Source organism: Rhagoletis pomonella, unplaced genomic scaffold (genome assembly GCF_013731165.1).
Source record: "Rhagoletis pomonella isolate Grant_MI unplaced genomic scaffold, Rhpom_1.0 Rhpom_scaffold_00007, whole genome shotgun sequence".
In the NCBI taxonomy this organism is placed as follows: Eukaryota; Metazoa; Arthropoda; class Insecta; order Diptera; family Tephritidae; genus Rhagoletis; species Rhagoletis pomonella.
Window position 1 is genome coordinate 37,119,979 of NW_023458561.1, and position 20,845 is coordinate 37,140,823.

The window sequence follows — 20,845 nt, forward strand, 5'->3', positions numbered from 1 at the left end:
GGGTACTATTTTATATATATATAAGGAAAATTTGAAAGTTAGGGGGGGCTCGAGCACCCCCCTGCCCCTACCTGGCTACGCCCATGCCTGGGTTCACCACAAACCCCGCTCGAAATTCCCAAGCCACAGTGGCTGGAATCAAGGAATCTTTACGGACGGGTCAAAGATTGAATGCGGAGTTGATGCAGAGGTTTTCACTGAGAAATATAACCTAAAGTTATCCTTTCGCCCAACAGACTAAACAAGCATTTTCCAGGACGAAACGTTTGCAATTAAGGAGGCAGTATTGTGTATAAAAGAGAATTTACTCGCGCGAACGCAAGTGAATATCTGCCCGGCTAGCCAAGCGGTCATTCAGGCACTATCTTCTATCTCTGTTATATCTCAACTAGTGGATGCCAGTAGGAGACAGCTGGTCTATATTTCTGATCAATACGAAATTACCCGGGCCATAGGGACATTCACGGAAACGAGGCAGCGGGCGAACTAGCAAGGAGCGGCTGCGCAATTTATGCCTCAAACGCCAAGCGGAGGTGGCACTGCACAGGATCTTACAGGATTGCGCGGTAGTTCTGGGTGTCCTACGACCCATTTAAAACTAAGTTACTTTGGAATGAGCAAAGAAGATGCCTACAAATTTACCACAGTGTGCATAGAGCACTGGCCCGTTGAGGTGCATGCTAAAGGCCCGTTGAGGTGCATGCGATGACCCGGACTTAAAAGAGACAGTCGAATACTTCGAGTGCGAGTGTCCAGCCCTTGCAAGGCGGAGGCCAAAGACACTCGGCAGGTCAGTATTTTTGACGTACTGCAATTCATTAAAGCCGCCAAATGGCTGTATATTGCACGAGTTGTGGAATCAAAATGGCAAACTTGCTAATTGCTAGTCACTAGGGTGAAAACCAACTTAAACCAACCATACTCATTTTTGACATTGCATGTCCTTAAGCGCGAGCACTCCTTTTGAGCTCCTAAAGTAGTACATCCCTTTGTATTCTTTTGAGCTGTATCCGTTTACTCGTTTCTTTTATTATACAGACGGTGGTATGCCAATGTATGCCGAGAGGCAGCCGCTTTAGAAAAACGTTTTGTGTTTGAATGTTGCCCTGAGCAGGGATAGAACCTTGGTCCCACCTAGTGGAAGAAGGCACTTTTAGCCACCCAACTGCGGTAGCCGGCGTATTAAAAGTATTATGGACAACTTTTGGATCCCTAGATTTATGTTTGCTATACTTATGCTCAAGTTATATAACTACGTGGCTTCATATCCATAAATATTTATGTTCATACGAGAGTGCGATTCTCATTGCTGGGCGAACACTTTAAGAACTTATAATCTTATTTGTATAATAAAATTTTACGTTGCTTTCATTGAGCAAGCAGTGAGAGTAAAGTTGTACGCTTAATAGCTGCAAAGAAGTACAGTGGGTGTATTTTAAGTACTGAGTTAATGTACATTAAATTTTAAAATTCAGCCACTTATAATAACAATAATTTAATATGTGCCAACGGGTTTTCTTACGATTTGGCTGAAAACATACGGCGAGCGTTAGTAGAAAAGCCATTTCATTTTAGTATGGATATTTAATGTCCGAACAATTCGATTCAGAGTTAAGAGTAATAGGGAAAAGAATTGTTTTAAGCTTTGGGAAGCTACAAAGCATTTGCTTAAAATTGAATGATTTCATAGCAGACATATATTTCTGAAACAAAATATTCCCACATAGTCTCTTTTTAGCTGAAAACATTTAGTCCAACTTTTTTCCAATTTTTTAATTCCTTCCAAATAATAGGATTTTCAAGGTCCTCAAAATAAGCGCTTTTTTCAGTGATGCCCTCTTCTTAGGACCCCAATCTCATACCGCCTAGCCATTTCTTTGGCTGGGGCTACATCTGGGGTAGGAGTTCGTACCTCAATTGATAGATTTTTTCTACGGCCGAGTGTACGCAATCGCGGCACTAAGCACATGCATAGCTTTTTCGTGTCTATGATGCATTCACCCAGTTGAGATGCCTACAGCCTTAGCCACCTGGTGCACTTCGTCCAATATTATTTCATAAATTTTGTCGACGATTTATGGCGACCTGGACATTCGGAGTTACTTCTGCTGGTATGACGACAACGGTGCAGAATCCTCATAGTATTTAACAAGTCTTTCCTTGGTTTCATTAAGGAATTTTTTACGCAAAAATAATGTTTTAGCAGCACACGAAATTTAATTTTTTTTCTTTTCGTAAAATTTCACGAGGTTGTCTGTTGTCAATGGCTGTCAGATACACAAAATTTTACAGTAGTCTATTAATCGATGGCAGAAGCCCTCTCGTACATACCATTGGTACTAGCAAATGTTTTTGTACATAATATTGGCTAAAAGAATTAAAACTAGCTAATATTTGTCAGAACTTTTTTTTCTATTTAATGTATAGTATAACCTTATGGCTAAATATTGTGGAACACCATATTCGATATGACCTCTATTTGCCACCGACGAAGTCCGTTTGGCCGCTCATCGACAACAAAACAACAAAACGATTTTCGAGCGAACTCCATTCAATGATTGCAATCAACTGGCGTAAATGTCACTTTTCAAATAGCCGTTTACTAAAAGTTTGTAAATTCACTGATTACTGAGAATGGGTGTCTTCAAGCCGTGCACCAAAACATTTACTAGTACGAAGTGCGAATATTCTATGAAGAATACAATGCTAATCTGGCAGGTCTTCAAATGGAATTAAATTAATTTTAAAAGACTTTGCAAACTATTTAATTTTACTTATAAATGAATGCTAAAAGCGTTTCTAAAATAGTCAAATAGATAGCTGCATGGGAATGAGAGCGGTATTTGACAGATGGAATTCAGTAATTTTTATGCGATAAAACCAGGTTTGGTGCTTTTGCAAGATCGACCTGTACGAGGATACGAAGCACTGAGCTCTTTAATGTCCTACAATTCCCCCACAGAAGCGATTTAAAAATTGATTAAAACTTTTTTTCCCAAACCCAAAACTGCGCTATAAAACTAAATGAAAACCACACATTATTCAACCATCCATACCGACACAAATTTACACGCTTTCACACTTGAACGTGTGTAAATATCGCTCCACATTTTTTTCCATTTTGTCTGTGTTGTATCTAAGTATGTAACTAAATGTTGAAAAATGTAAGAAGGAAATACAAATTTACACAGAAACCCAATAAATCAACAAAAACGGGGAAAAACGACGTAACCAAAAAAAAACAAGGGCAGTAATTTCAAAGAAAAAAAAAATGAATATTTTATAAGCTGCTGCTGCAAATAAGTACTTACCTCTTTAATTAAACCCCATGTTGGCTCGTTGCCCGGATGCCGTATAGCCTGACGGCTGACGCCAAAACTCATTAGCACCACAGCCAAGAGTACTACAAAATAAATCATGTTTTTAACCATTTTGCCCATCATTGTGACCAAAGGACCTGCATAAAAAAGACATAAATAAAGTTGAAATGGGGATTGAGCGGAATAAACAATTTCGGTGAGTAAAAGTAAACACCACTGATGAAGTAATAAAATTAAATGTAAATAATAATGTTTTATACTACATAAATGATATCTAAATTTTTTATATACTCGTATATATTTTGCTTTGTTGACTAAATTCATTAGAAAATAAAATCATTTCCGTTTTAATATCTCTGAATATATGTAGCCGCCCTATTTTGCAGTTAAGGCGGGCTACATCAATGTTAGTCCTTAGAAGACTTAAGTGGGGATCACACGATTTATACATTTGTACATTTGGCAGTCACGGGGTGGTGTTGTCTAGAAATTTTGATCGAGAATGAGAGCAGCACAGTAAAAGCTTTCCAAACAACACCACTCTGTGACGGTGAAAATAGCCAAATATGTACAAATGTACAAATCGTGTGATCCCTGCTTAACATAGTTACTTTCTCAAGTGAAAGAAAAATGGACAAATTGCGAAAGCTGATCAATGAAAATTCTGAATGCTCCCCTTAGTCTAATGGAAACCTGCATGGGATTGAGATAGGTACCGGACAGTTCAAAAATAGTACTTTGTGTGCGATAAGGCCACGTATGGTGCTTTTGTCAGATCGACGAGTACGAAAAAGCGACCCAAAAAAATCAAATATCTGGGGGTTATTCTTGATGACAAGTTATCATTAAATCCGCATATACTAGATACTGCGATTCAAAGGGCAAAAGACTCAATTTCTCCCTGTCGAAAGCAAATGGAAAGTAACTGGGTGACCAAACCGAAATTAGCTAGATGATAACGACCTCGATGAATGTTTAAAGGACTATGAACTTAGGAAACGCACCGTGAATGTACTGACTCTCAATGGGAAAGCGCTTGTGCTCGGCTGGTTGATGTGCCCGAGAAGGCTAAAACTGACATCAACGCCGTGTAAAGCATCGTAATTTCTGTATTGGGTTTTTGGTGGGCGATATCCGCTGCACAAGCTTCTCGCCGCAGTCCATCATTGTTTGCAAGTATGTAAAAAGAAATATTTGTTCGAACAAAAATGTTGGGTAGTCACCGTGGCCAATGGTAACCCTCTGTTACCATCTCTGCATGGATGTTAGCCACGCTGACTGGCTGGAATGGTGAGGCCGTGGTATGTAGCAAGAGCTGTCAAAAATTAAAATATTCTAAATGCTGTAAACTGGCCACAATATGTAGCTGTGGTTGTGGTGTATTATTGCTGATGTAGCTGATGTAGCTAGCGAAATAGCTTGTGGCTATGGTACTACATTCTGGTTAGCCAGTGAGTACGGAGAATCCATTGTCCGGAGGATGCATTAAACTAAGCCTAGCATACTTTGAGGTGCCATCAAATTAAAACTTAAGAAAGTTTTATTACATGGCAGTTGAGAAGTGCATGTGCATTTGAACGCCCGGCGTTAGCAGTCGAGCCTAAAAAGTGGTCTTGCCGTCGGAAAATTCAGCTTCGACGACAAAACATCTGTATACATATGTGCATGTATATACATATAGTTTAGCCGAAAACATGTTCGCCTATTTATATAAAAGATTAGAGTGGTCCAAAAATGTATTCGAAAAAAGTAAAGTCCGAATGTTAATGCCCTCGCCCCTAGAATTTTTCTATACCAAAAAAATGTACCCATTTTTTATTTTGAAATGAAAAAATTTTTACAGGTCGCACAAAGGTATATGGGGAAAAGCTATTTAACGTTGAAATGGTATAGACTCCTTGGCTAGACTCACAAGACGTCAAGGAATAATACCGAAATGTTTATTAAAAAATTGTTTCATATTAGCGATTTTTTATGGGCTGCATATTTTGGTATTATTATTGGAAGTGTCCTGAAGAAAAACAGAGATACACAATCGAAAAATAAAGATTTTCTAGAGTCGTGTACCATTTCTACGAAAAATGTTATTTTTTTCATATAAATTATATGGAAAATTCTGAGTGAATATTTTCTGATTTATCAATAAAAAACCGGGTATATTTTTTCTCTTTTTAGACCACCCTAATGCACATATAACATAGCCTTAAACACTTCCCCAAATAGCTGAATGGTAACCATTGGAGAAGATGAAATCCAGTCCCAAGTTGAACACAACAGAGTCGATGCCTCTTCACCAGATTCGGACAAGCAACAAATAGCAATTTGGCAGCAGATAGCAAATGGATCGAAGGGGTTAAGTCGCGTAGCAAAGAACGCTTGCATGTAGCTAGTCCTTATTACAATCAAGGTGTATTAAACAAGATGTGATTGACAACTCAGGTAGGCTCTCTTTTAAGGTACTATTATGGCAAAAAAATATTAACAATCGATTCAAAATTCATACAAAATTTTTTCAATTTGACTTTTATAGGATGGTTCTTCTGAGAGCTATGTCAAATTAAATCACAACACGTTTAGGCTACGTCGTTGACTAACTGAGCTTTAAAACTCGAACAACTTGGTCGAGCATAATTTTGTGGTTTGTCGAAATTTACAAAAAAAAAAGTTCTACCATAATTTTTAAGGAGCGTCTTTTGACACTTTCTATGTTTAAACTTAGCTCGAGTTCATTCTGAGGTACCCTTTATTCGCATTCGCAAGACAAATATTTTCTCTCACTTACCCAAATATTTGTTAACGCCCAATATATTTAGTATTCGCAAATACCAATAAATACTGTCTACACAGTAAATCACACGCCCAATATCCATAGTGTTCGGCCGAAAGCGTAACGATAGACCGATCAGGAACAAGATAATAGCAGCTGCATCGCAAGGATTCCACATATTCCAGGCCCACACCGCAAATTTATGGCTGTAGTGGCAAATAGAGCACACATGAAAGCGTAAAATTTAATGGGTTAAAAGAGAGGCAATACATAGTTTGTTACATACATACATATGTATGTAAGTGTAATTAAAAAAGAATGACGATAACACACACTTGTAGTAAAAGTAATATGAGGCAGATGTAATTTAGCGTGAAAAATCGACGCAACGGCAATGGTGTGTAAAAATTGTAAGCGATAATGGAAATGAGAGATAAAATTTTAAGTGTAAAATGTAAAAAGGTAGCCGAAGTGTTTATGTACGCCAAAAAGTGGTTAAATAGATTTAATTTAAGTCGCCTTGATTGGCACATCTAATTGGTGATAGAAAGTTAAAAGTCCTAAACTGTACATACATACATACATACATACATCTGCAGCACATTTGTTTGCCTTAAATTTTGGTACTTACGTTATAGCCACCGGTTCTGAAGAGATAATTTCACGTATCTTCTCAAAACCCAATGTTGCAATGTACGCAATCGAATAGACTTCCTGCCAACGTGGCGTGGGTCCCATCTTCACTAGAACGGTGTAGGTGAACATGAATAGAAAAAACATGTAGGCAATCTGGGGGAAAAGAAAAGAAAAAATTGCCATTATAAAATAAAATGGTTTTTTTCGGCAGCGCTAACAGAAGCAGGAAAACGGAAATTAAAAGCAACGAGTTTAAAAATTCTGAAAACTAAACTAAGGCCGCAGGACTATGAGTATTTCTCTTAAATGTGTGATAATTTAGTTCTTAAAGTAACAAGGAAATGAAAATGGATAAAATACAGATGGATTATTTAGTACTATATTTACGCTTTAAAGCACAAATAAGAAAAAAATGAATGTATAACTGATGATATTTTCACTGGGAGATTAAATGTTCGCTTTTAAATGTAAAACTTTCATAAACACTTTTTATTCGTTCCAATATCTAAGTCAAACCGTGCAACGTCTGGAGAAAACAGCACCCTGACTACCAGGGCAATTCTCGACTGTTTTTCAACTCACAACAGTAATTGCAAGATGTTTTCGTAAGGAAGTTTTTCGTTATGCTGTTCGCCTTTTAGTAATTAGTTACTTAAAAATTAAATGAAATAAAAGAAAAAAATTTAAACAAAATCTAAAAAATAAGAGAAAATTATATTAAAAAAGTTAAAAAAGTAGAAAAGTAAAAGATTCTAAAACTTAAATAAAATTAAAAAAATATTTTTTTCTTTTTAAAACAATAAAATCTGAACCAAGACCTAAATTAATTGATAAAATAAAAAATATCAAATTAAAAATATTAATAACTATTTTCAAAACAAAATCTAAAATTTAATGAAAATATTTTTGTTCTAGGAACAATAAAATCTCAAACCAAAAAGAAAATTAAATTGAAAAAGATAAAAATAAATTTATCTCTTTAAAATAATAAAACCTCACAATTAAAGGAAAATTAAATTAGAAAAAAGCAAAAATAAATCAAAAAAGAAGAAAATAGTATTATAAGTAAAAATTATAGTAGGAAAATCTAAAAATTAAAAGGAAATTAAATTAAAGTAGACAAAACCATCAAAGATCATAAAAGTTAAAATTAAATCAAATATTTTTCTTTTTAAAAAAATTAAGTCTAAAACCAGAACGAAAATTAAATGAAAATAAAAACATTTAACTAAAAACTAATCATTTAACTAAAAGTAGAAAAATATAAAACACATTGCCTAAACATTAATGAATGTGTAAAAAATATATTTTCTCTTTAAAAAATAAAATAAAAAAATCAAGAGAAAATTAAATAAGAAAAAGAAAATAAATAAATTAAAAAAGAAACAGTACTTAAAAATTATTTAATTAAAAAAATTTAAAATTAACAGAAAATTAAATTAAAACAAACAAAAAAATAAAAGATCCTAAAAGATTAATGAAATGAAAAAATTGTTTTTCATTTTAAAACAATAAAATCTAAACCAAAAAGAAAATAAAATTTAAAACATATAAAATATGTTATTAAAAAATAGAAAACCAGAATTAAAACGTTTCTTAAAACTTAATGACATTAAAAAATATATATTTTTCCTTTTAAAACAAAAAAAAATCTAGAAACTAAAAGAAACTAAGCAAAAAATAGTTTTATTTTTAAAACAGAAAACATGTGGGTATTTCCAAACTGGCGTTACGTGACGCTCGTATGACAAAACGTTAAAAAAAAATAATTGAAAAAGTCAAACTTTTAAAAATGTTTTTTTTTTTTTTAGATTTGCATAGCAAATAAATGGCCCCTTATTCAGTGAAAAATTTACAACTGTTGGTAGTAGCGATTTAAAGATATTGGTAGATAAACATACGCGCTGGCGTGACGTTACAAAAAAAAAGAAGTGGATTTTGACTTCAATTACAAAATTGCAAAACTCTGCGAATTGGGCAAGACTATTTGTTTCATTTTTTTTTATAGTAATATTGGAAATATTTAAGGTTAATTTTCAAAGTTTTTAAATGTAGAAATCTTTGCCGCTTTATATTTAATCAGCTGAATTATCTGACGTGACGTTACCTGGCGTTACGTTACTAAAATTTACATTGAAAACGTTTTTTAATATTGTTCTTGAAAGAATTTTTAGCGGGAAGAAAACATGCATTATATGTCGAACGTACTTTTTATTTTGACATCAACACCAGCCGTTCCATTTTTTTTTCAAATCTATGTTCTACTACGTTTCAACTAAACATGCCAAATGTGAAACAAATCAGCGCATAAATACGGCTTTTCAAAACATCTCGACCCTGGCGCCACCTAACGAGACTATTCTCGGCAAAAATCTTTCCGCTTACATAACCAGTATATATTATAAAAAGCAGCCAAATTGGTCTATAAATAAGTTAGATGTACCACTTTTACTTTCTTTTTTTTACGGTACGTGGTAGGCTTTTCACTGAAATCGCCCATATCTGCCGTAGTATTGCAAGTAGTTCGAGGCCTGCCAAATACTGCCTATCCCTACTGACACGTACACTCCGCTCCAGCTATTTGTCACCACATGGTCCATGACCTTGAGAATTTGAAATACTTCGATTTGGTTTATCGAGGCATACTCCTACGAGGAAATATAAAATTTGCTCCGTTGCTTTCTATACATATATCCACATCCTGTCACTGTATCAGTTTTGGAATCATCGGCAAAGATCTTGCCATGTCTAAGCCCGGCTTAAGTATTGGGTATAAGCTAGCCTCAGGGAATTCAGTATTTTAGTATCTCTTCTGGAACGGCAACGGTGTCGTATCCCTGCGGCAAATATATCTACCTATAAGTTAACTTGAAGTTGATTAGGAAGGAACTAACGGTCACTATTTATTATCTGTATATTTTCTTCGCGAAATAGTCAAGGGTGGTTACCTCTGCATTTGATGTCAACTAACTTGTAACTAACTACTTTGAACATAAAATATCAATTATAAAAACAAAATATTTTTATCGTTTTTTACTTTTTTATTTATTTCCTTTATTTTATTACATTAAATAACCTCAAAATGATAACATAAAATTTCGATTTTCCTTTTATTTCGCCTCAATTCGAAAAAGTATTCGTGAATTGCAGGAAGAAAATGTATTCAAAGTAAAATTTGTATGAGGATATCTAAATAGAAACTTGTTTAAAGAAAACAATCTCCCAATTACGTCTGCATTACTTGTCAACTATGTAGTTTCAGGTAAGCTTTTTGTAGTTAATTTCAAGTTATGTTCAGATATGATTCTTTTTATATAACTGCTCTATATATGTATGCAGTGAATACATATAGAAATTTCCCAAACAACTAATTTCAAATGCAGCAATCGATTAAAGAAAGCACTGCCCTTGTGATTAATAAAACCTAATTTTTCAAAAAAAAAGGTAATTCTTTTATTTTTCTTGGTGCAAAACAAGGTCTGGCCGGACCATGGCTCTATCAAATGTTAGGTTTTTTAAAGACATGTAAAAATAAAAATAAAAAATGCTCTGCTCATAGCTCTCATATAAATACCAATAAACACCAAATGATCAATATAACTTACCGAATCTGCCCAGAATTTCGTAATGGGCGCCGTATAAAATTCATAGAATTTTTTCTTCAGTCGCAGCGGTTGATGTTGTTTCAACTCATAATCGCCCAAATTAAAAATATCTCGAAATTGCAATGGATCAGAATCGGTGAGTGAAACCTTTTGCGGTGAGTTTTCGTAGAAAAGTAAAGAAAATGTTATACAATTAGTTCAAATGCAAATAATCTGTAAGTTTAAGAAGAAAAACAAAACACTAATCATAGGTATTAGCACTTTTAAAATAAATGTAAATTATTTACAAAGTACAGTTTAAAAATCGATTTTGTGCAAAAACATTCCTTTAGTGCTTCGGTTGTTAAGTACTTTATTCAATTTATTTTTATTTATTTTTTTTAACAATAAAAAGAGCAATCATAAAACAAGCTTTTCATTCATTATTCGACTAGAGATCGATTGAGGTGAGTTTGACTAGCAAGAAATAATGTAAAAAAAAGAATGGTGCGTGGATTGCGAGCACAACAAACTACATTAATATTTATTTGTAGGATTAATGTGTTTGCAGCAATCAAAATGCGTGATTTTGCAAGCTTACTCAGTGCTTATATTAACTTATGTACATGTATGTATGTTTATAGAGCAATGCATGAATAGCAGGTGTGAGTAGGCATTTAAGAATGTTTTTTTTGTTTCAATTCTATATATATCATAAAACAACATACTAATAGCATTAGATGAGATTTGCGGTGGTATTAGTGTAGCAGGATTTTCAGGAAATTTAAAGTAATTAGCAGAAATACGCATAAGCAAGCAAAATATGTATATACAAGCATATACATATGTATGTACGTATGTTTGTATGAATGAATTTATAGCGAAGTTGATGAGATTATGTTTGTTTTTTTTTTTTGCATCTACTTATAGGTAAATATGGCAATGCATTCATAAAATTTATGCTTAGTTTATATGCAGAACTGAAGCTTTGTTTACACTAAGTAAAAATCTTGACTGACATAAATTAACTTCAATGCATTTCATTAATCAGCATATTCTCGCATAAGCCCAAGGATGTGACATTAGGGTTTTCGTTTTACTTTACTAGATGACCTTACAAGTTAAAGCTATTTGGAAAATGTTCCATAAACGAGTTGTGATGAATCCATTTATTCGACTTAAACTCGGTTACCTTTTGTATAGAGAAAACATCAGAATCAAGGAATATAAGAATAAATAGAATAAGGGAAACGTCAAAAGGTAAGGGTTGCCAACAATTCAGGTGTTTCGTGGTTGCCACAGCTACTCCCTCCCTAATTTCCAAGTGCATAATTTTATCATGATGACGAGTACGAACCGCTGCTACGCGGCTGCGATGAAGTATCGGCTTCGGTGAAAATGAACGCGGGTTTTATACGTTCAGTGGAGACGTTTACTTCTTTCTCGCCTATTTTGAGTGTAAATACTCGATCTGATGGCCTGGCTGTTACCATGTATGGCCCAGGATAGGGTGGTTCTAAAGGAGCTCGCACTGAGTCCGTTCTGAGAAATGCGTGAGAGCAGTCAGTAATATTTTTCGCAAGAAAAGGTTACCTTTTGCTATGATGAGTAGGAGTAAATGGACGTAGAGAATGCATGTGCCGTCTTATCTTGTTGATGAACCGATGACGATCATTTGTAGTACCTTTGCTGTCGAAAAAATCATAGGGTAGACGTAGATTAGTTCCATAAACCAATACATCCTCTTTGAAGCTTTGCATGTTCTGTGCCAACGTTCGACCATTCCGCTAGCTTGTTGATACGCGCTGGTGTGAATATATTCCCAACCAACGAGTTTCGCTAACGTATTAAAAAGCGCTGACTCGAATTGTATTCCCTAATCAGTGGTAATTGACTTAGGACATCCAAAGCGAGCAATCCAGTAAGTCCAAAATGCTTGCGCCATTGTGTCTGCTGTCATATTGCGTAGCGGTACAGTCTCCGACCATCGATAGAACCTGTCAATCATCGTTAAACAGTAACGATATCCCCTGTCAGGAGGAAGAACAACGAGATCCAAATGATGTATGTGGTAAAATCGATTGCTGGGCATCTGAATTTTTATGGGCTGAAAATGAATATGGCTGTGAATTTTGGCTTGTTGACATCGTACGCAGCTTCTGGCTAAAGATGCCACGTCTTTGGTTATTTCTGGCCACACATATTTGGAGCGCATTTGACGGAGTGTTGATCGTGAACTTGGGTGAGATTGTTTTTTTTTTTTGTATATAAGGTCGATCATTACCTGTAGATATGTCACAGTAGATTCCTGTTTTCTCATCACAATATTTTTGTTGTAGTATTAGAGAATTGTTGTCTTTCAATAGCTCCTTTATTCAGCATCTGTTCAGCTGGCGCGGTTAGCGAGGCGATGCTTTGTCTAGTTTTTGTGCAAAGACGTATACGAGAGGGTTGTAGTCGGTTTTAATGATGAACTGCTGAGCCTCGCGAATATGGTGAAAGTATTTTATGGTCTCAAAATAACAAGAAGTACACGGTCATAAGTACTATATTTTTTCAGTCGGTGATAACTTACGAGAAAAAAAAAACCAGAAAAGGGAGCCAATGGCTACATCGGAAGCTCCGCAGGACAAAGCAAGAGACGCGTTGCTTCCTGGGTGTGCCAGACGTACGACATTTGCATGTTTCGAAGGCTTTAACCGAATTTGGTGTCCAAATCCTTTTTTCTTTTATCCTTTTTCTTAGAGTCACGCAAAAATTCATTTAGTGGAGCCTGAAGTTGAGCGAGCATCTTCGGTAATAATTAATTATACCTAGAAACCTTCGAAGATCTTTAATGGTCTCAATGGTGGTTGCTTGTATTGTTAACGATAGTAACCCGATTAGTTGGTGAAGCGCACCCTTGGGAGTTTATCGTGTACCCAAGAAAATCGAATCTAGATTGATGCTTCGCCCATCATCAAGGCGCGCGGACGCGAGCCGCCGCGAAGCTACGCAAATTTATTATTTGAAAGAGCAACAATGTCAATGGATTTTATTTCGCTTTGGCAAATAATGTTAATTGACTTTTTTTTCGCATCAGTATGCGAAACAGTGTCAATTGACCTTATTTCCGTTGATCTTGTTACCTGGCACCAAAATACCCCACTTCTATACATGTCACCATGATAAAATTCACTTCAAATTAAAGTAAGAGTGAAATTCGTGAAATTTTGTTAGTTTGGTTCAGAAGTATGGATGTTTTAGCGAGCCTGATTCTCAATCCAAGGCATATTCCTCAATCTCAACCTTCTGGACTAAGGCTATAATCAATATTGAAGGAAAAGTTTTGAGCTGATTAGTATTCGTGATAAGATAAACTGACTTTGGAGAAAGCACCACTCTTGAAATTTTAGTTAAAAATAGTTTTATCCATTCCGGCAGCTTCCATAATATAGTCAAATAAAAAAAAAAAACACAATTTTTAACTTAAAATTGCTTTCGCACCAAAGCTGAATATGAACGTACGTATTATCCCATTGTTTCGGCACTTTGAGGAATTAAAGTATTTTATATTATTGATTATATTGACAATGACTTTTCTTTATTGAAAATGTGTAGCAAATTAACTGCTACCAAATAAATATTACATATTTTATTTCTAAAAAAAAAATACAAAAAGGGTTGACAAATTATGTTTGATGTTTAATTCTGGAAATGAATTGGAAACATTTCGTTTCACAACCATGCATAATGTTAACCCATTACTGCCTAGTGGGTATTTAAATACCCATAAAACAAAGTTCACGCAAAAGAGCATATCTCGGAAGCCGTGATAGATATTAATTTGAATTTTAATTCAGATCGTGGAAAGAGATGAAACAATCTACTATCTCCATAAAGTAAGACGAAATTATAATTAGTAGGTGTTCTTTCTTAAGGTCAAAGGCGAGAGATTTCAAAAAATGAAAAACTTTATTTAAAAACTTTATAGTAAGCTAGAAAATAGGAAATGCTGGGGAGACTAATTGAAAACAGTTTCTCTCCAGCATCTCTGTTTTCATTTGCGAAAACATATTGTCCTTTTCTCAACCCCCTTGGATCCTGGAGCCAAATATCCTCACGTAGGTATTTGTACACGCCACAGGCACGAGTGTGTAAATTCTTAATTTAATTACTCAAACTTTTGTGCTAACAAGTTTACTTAGCTTTTTTTATGAAAAGAAAAACCTTTTTGGAACTCACTACTATGAACAACTAGTCGTGAACTTGTCCCGAACTAGACGCAAAGTAGTCTCAAACCAGCCCCAAACTGGCCTGCATCAAAGTTATCCCAAACTAGTCCCGAACTAATCCCGAAATCATACTGAACAAGCCCCGTCCTGTAAGTCTTGAACAATTTTTACTCACTCATAATTATTATGAAGAAACTTTTAGGGTGATCCATTTAGACTTTATTTTTAATTTTAAATAAAACACTTAAAACAGAACTGGACGTCGGAGTCTTTATTATTACCCGAAAGAACATTCTCTGACATTTACTTAAAAAAAAAAAAAAAATTCGAATGTTTGCCCGACTACGCTGTAGGTGGGTCCATGGGACGGTTATGTTCTGTCTGCGGTCAGCATTAGACATTGCTCTTTCGGGTAATAATAAAGATTCCGATATCTGGTTGTGTTTTATTTAAAACTAATCGCCCGCTATAAGCTTCAAAATAAAAGTCTTTGAAGACTTAAAATTATTATGAAAAGCTCCTTATAATATAACACCCAAATTCATAAAAAATAAAGAAGATTTTAACTGCTTTACCAATCGAAAATTGTTATGAAAATGTCACTTTATAAAGTTCTTCAAATCAATTTTATTTCTTATCAATGAGGCCATAAGTCTTTAAACAAATGTTTATATTTTTTCTTATATTAGCTACATATATCTGTGTATGTTTGCATTTGCTCTGTTTTCGAGAGATTGTTTTGCAAACTTGTAATTTTGCCGGCAACTCCACGCGATTTTTGCGAGCTATTTCGGCACGAAGATGGCTGCAAACTTATGGTTTCGTCGTTTTCAAGACTTTTATCCAAAATAGGATAGTCGTTATTAACGATATATTCCACTTGAATGTTGCCTGCTACTACGCATTGGATATTGTCGTCCAATTCTTCAATAGCATCAACATCGTCTGGCGGCATGATATTAACATTTATTTTGTCAGCATCTTCCTAAACTCTCCAACTATCCAATTCTGCCTGTAGCTTCTTACAAGTCAAACACTTTTTTTTCTTAACGTCTTCTTCACTAGTCAGCATGCATTTTTTTTATAAAATATCAACACGTCCGATACTTTGCAATTTCGTTTGCTTTCACTTCGCAAAACTTCTTATTTTTGATGCCATTGATAAAAAATTGCACGTACACTCGGAACATAATAGCCTATTGGGTACTTAAATACCCATAGCAGATCTCTGGCATGCCGAATGTTACAAACCTTAAATTTTCGAAAAGCAACTTCTTTGGCCTTTATATGGATAAGTGACATACTGTCACGTAAGACTCTGTTGAGGGATTCACAACAGTGTCGTAAGTGTCATATTGTTGTATGTCGTAAACCTTAAAAGCCTAAATAAATGTTCAGAAATCTTGAAAACCCCACCAACTATTTTTTAACACTGCGAAAATTCATAATATGACTTTGATGGTGATTTGCGAAACCCCTCAATGTGATTTTTGGGCGTTAAAAGTTTACGACACTTACAACACCGTTGTGAATACCCCATATATGTATTATATATTTCGCACAGAAAACCCCTTATGAGAAAACTTCTTTTGATTTTTAAATTCACCTTCTATTTAATAATACTCCTTTCACATCTCATCTCTATAAAAAAAAATTGAAGATTATGTAAACTTTATTTCATTTCCAGTTACTTACCGAAGTAGCTTTTCACAACATTTCAAATGTCTTCCATTATAAATAATTTTCGTTAAGTTTTATTTAAAACATAGCTCATTCTATAACAAAATTATATAAATCAATGTTGTTAACTTTCTAGAAAATTCGCAAAAAGCCTGCGAATTTCAAAAAATTGTCATCAAAATTTAACTCTTCAATAAATTTTTTGATTAAAATTAAAAAAACAAATTTTGTTCATGCATTGCGTGGATCACAAAGGGTGAAAAAAATTATCAAAAATCAACGGTAAGTCCTAGCCACTTAAAACTCACACTATATCGGTGTGAAATTGAATGGGCCACAAAACTATACTAAAAAAAAATCTAAAAAATCTGATTAAAAATTTGAAATTTTGATGGCCATTTTTTGAAATTCGCATAATTTTTTCGAGTATTACAGAAGGCTTGCAACATTGATTTATATGTTTGTTTTATAAAATGAGCAATATTTTGAATAAAAACTAACGAAAAAAATGTACAATGGAATACATTTTGAAATTGTGGAAAAATCAAACAAAGAATACTTCTGTGATTAACTGTACATGAAATTAATTAATTCGGGAAGACATTATTACGGACTACTTTACTTGTTTAACGGATAAAAATACTAAAAATTTGTTGTCTTTTCGCACATTGCTGCTTAAATAACAATAATAAAGGTACATAAGCCCATAAAGTAAAATAAAATCTTATGAAGTCCTTTAATTCTCAAACCGCTTAACTACAAATTATCGATGCATGTGTCGGCATGTTTATGAAATGAACAAGTAATAAATGCTCTTTGTAATGCATCAAACTTTTAACAAATGCAGCAAGCTTAAAGCACTTTTCTTCCTCATATTGCTTCAAAACAAAAAAAAAATCACAAGAAATATTTTTAAAGTTTATTAAATAATAACTAACTTTAGAGGGTTCACCAAGAGCACCAGCAGTGAGATCGACCTGAAATTAATGTAAATATTTTTTCTACTTTTTTTTTTTGTTAAAAAATGGTGAATTACTTAAGGAAAGGAGTTAACTGTTGCAAATTTTTATTAGATATTAAACAGACAGGTATAAAATGTGTAGGTTAAAAATATTCGATTCGATTAAGTTGTAGACTAACTGGCTTGGTTGTGATATTTGTGAATGGAGTAGGTAGTGAAGTTACATGTGTGTACAATATTACAAACGTGTGGTGAAAAGTGTAAAAAATTCGTTAAATGCAGTCACTTAGATGGCTAATTTACTGTGAGGAACATATTTGTATATGCACTTAGTTAGATAAGTACTCTTGGACTGGATTAAGAATGGAATCGACTGGAGATTGTGCATGGTGTGTAGAATGTACGAAGGAGTGGCGTGAAACCTTACTTATGTAGTTGTTGGACAGCACATAACTAATTCACACGTGCGTTCGCTATTGATTAAGTACTGTGATCAGTCTAAGAAGTAGGGAAAAACTCGACTTTGCTAAATACTTTTATTTGATTTAAGAATTTGGTTTTGTTTCTTAAATGTATAGTATGTCAAATCAATTTAATATGATGTGGTCCAAATTGCACAGATTAATTGTTTTTTTTTTTCCAATTTTCCAGCGGCCATCCCTCCGAACTGAAGAATACCGAAAATAAGGAGACCCGTATTTTTATACCGGAGCGTACTTGAGCACCAAGATATTATAACTTTGTTCGCATAACGGTTTTTTGCAACACTCTGAAGGATCGAGATAGTTATGTATATACAAGTAGTGTGTCCAATATGTCTTCATACAAAAACAAATATTTTTAATAAATCAAACAATTTTAAAAAGTTCAAACTAGGGCTGTGCGATTATTCGATTAGTCGAGCAAGTTGGTTAATCGGTTGTTCGGTAAATCAATTACTCGAGCAATCAAGATTTTTATTCCTCAAAACGATGATTAATCGAGTTAGTTAAAATATGATTACTCAAAAAAATTGATTTTGCTCGTTAAAAGAGTTTGCTTCTGGAAATGCTTAGCTTCCTTTTTACAAAGTGTTTATGAAAAAATATTTGATTCTAATTTCTGAAAAAAAGAAGTGTCGTATTCAAATTTCCAGGAACTTCTTCTCTTTATATCTATGTAACATATATTGAAAATTTGATTACTTATTTTACTTATAATGTTGATTAGTCATAAGGCAAATTACTCCAATACTTGAGATTTTAGTTGATCAAAATCTTGGTTACGCGGGTAACTAACTGATTCACAATTTCCAATTAGTCGAATAATGGAGTTATTTAATATGATTAATTTAAATTTTTATAATCAATTAATCGCACAGCCCTAATTCAAACGTTTGAAAGTTAAAATTTGAAGTAAAAGTTTCGTTTTAGGAGGCATTTACTTTAGTTCCTAAGAACGCTTGAAAATCTAAACCGAAATGAGAACAAAACTTTCGGGAATGATTTCGCAAGAACGAAAGTAAAAACTAAGCTGCCGAGAAAGTTATCAACAGGAATCATATAAGAACAAAACCCGGGGGAACGTTTCTAAGCGAGGAAAATGTATAAAAAAATCTCCGGAGCAAATCGGGCACACTATTCTCAAACGTTCTCTCGAAGAACAAATTGGGAACATAAGTCTCAGGAACAGTCTGATAGCGAACGGGAACGTTCTCCGCATTACATTTTGTGTTGGAAAGTGTTATCAGTTCTTGGTTTTCAGAAAGGCCAAAAAACCATATTTAACACGTACATCGGGTATTTAATGTTCGGCTTCGCAAAAACTTTGACGTCTTTACTTGTTGCACAACTTCTCCGCTTACACTTTGTTGCTTTTTCCCTTTTTTCCTAAAAATAAATCAATATTTTCAGTATTCTTCAGTTCCGGGAGGTGGTTAAAAGAAAATGGACCATCCTAATATAAATATGTATGTACGGAATGCATATTTGGCTTGATGTTTACAGTTTTAAAATTTATTACTAGAAATGCGAGTATGTCTATGATGATTTAGTGCTGGAACCATAAACCGATGAATGGCCAATTACTTTTTTTTATATGAAGACTTGAAGTGAAAAACATATTGCGTTTTAGAAAAATTTAAGTGCACATTTATGTGGAATGTTCCCTTGCATGTATGCATTAGGGGTGCCCATACATATTTAAATGTTTAGCTATACAGAATATTTTTATATTTTATTTTTAATAACAGTTTCGCTTCAAGGACACCCCTAATCCAATTAATTGTGTATGAAAAGCAAAGTAATGAAATTTAAGTATAATTTTGCCTAAATATTTAAAAAGTAAAAAAGAAAATACAAATAACATATTTCGTTTATTGTTTCCCACAACATGAATATTTTTTTTTGTTTTTATGTTTTTATGTATAAATTTATGTAGTTCTATACACGCTATTGTTTAGGTGTCGCGTCTTTAAAAATTACTCACTTTTCCATTTTCTTGTACTTTAGTATCGCGTATGGAGTATGTGTCCGCCAAAAGTGCCTGCAAAGGTTCAGTTTGGAATTCATGCGTTGAATCATCAATCAGTAGTTTGCCATTACAAGAGACATGTAAGTATTTACATATGTACGGTATGTAGACAGACAGAGATAGAAACAGAGATAAAGAAGTTGTGTGTGGCACAATCTTACTGCATATACATACATATATACTAGTCTGTAGTAGTGTGTTCAAAATTATTGATTACAAAAAAGTGTTGTGTGGTTATACGAGTAATTAGAGTGTTCAAAGATATAAAAAATATATGCAGACAAATTATGACTAAAGCATACATACATTATTATACGTAATTTATATAAATAAAATAAAAAATTTGAACTTAAAATAGACCTTTTTCCAGTATTAAACAAATTAAAAATCAAAAAGTACGCACCAGTTATGCAGTTATTTTTTGCAACAGTGCACATTTACATACCCAGTGGGAAAAGTGGTAATGCATTACATGCGTGATAAATAATGTAATGTATTTCTTAGGAGTTCTAGATTCTATTACTGTCAACTATGTAATCGGAATTCTAATGTATCCAAAAAGTCGTCAAAAATTCATATTAAATAAACCGCATTCATTCCTGCATTACTCGTAATGCAAAATTGAATGCCACACTTTTGCTAGGACATCGCCGTGGGAAAAACAATGCATTTTCGAATGTAAAATCGGCTGTTTTACTGATTATTTTTTCGATCACAATACATTACATTTTCCCACTGGGTAGTTATATTTACAGCAGTTGCATTGTTTTGAAATTAATTTACTTATGTGTATGTGTCTTTAAATAAATTATTAATACTCCTTAGCTAAATACATGAATTAAATTAAGTAACAATAACAGATTTTTTTCTATAGTACGTATAATTTCGAAGTGTTTTTAAGTTGTTTATAAAGATTACAATATTATTTACTAATAGCTAAATATAAAAACTAAAAAAGACTTTAACTGCTTTGTCGAAAATTTGTATGAAAATGTCACTTTATAGAGCTCCTTAAACCTATTCTACTTTTTATGAATAAGGCCATAAGAGTTCAACTTTAATTATCGAATTCTAATTATAACTATTTATGTAAATACTACTTTAAAAATGCTAAGCCATTCTAAAATAATCACATCCTTGATAAACGCGTGCAATTGCTAATGTTCGCGATC

The 20,845-nt window shown here is 33.6% G+C and overlaps 1 protein-coding gene across 1 annotated transcript in view; it reads right to left on the minus strand.

Annotated features, from left to right (window-relative positions):
* LOC118743799 (transient receptor potential cation channel trpm) overlaps nucleotides 1-20,845 on the minus strand; it is a gene marked incomplete at its 5' end in the record, with an annotated part of 161,503 nt that overhangs the window by 45,642 nt on the left and 95,016 nt on the right. Inside the window, 6 exon segments of the mRNA XM_036476564.1 lie at nucleotides 643-835; nucleotides 3,312-3,457; nucleotides 6,103-6,293; nucleotides 6,719-6,876; nucleotides 10,329-10,475; nucleotides 19,629-19,685. Coding sequence (XP_036332457.1) covers nucleotides 643-835; nucleotides 3,312-3,457; nucleotides 6,103-6,293; nucleotides 6,719-6,876; nucleotides 10,329-10,475; nucleotides 19,629-19,685 — 892 coding nt within the window.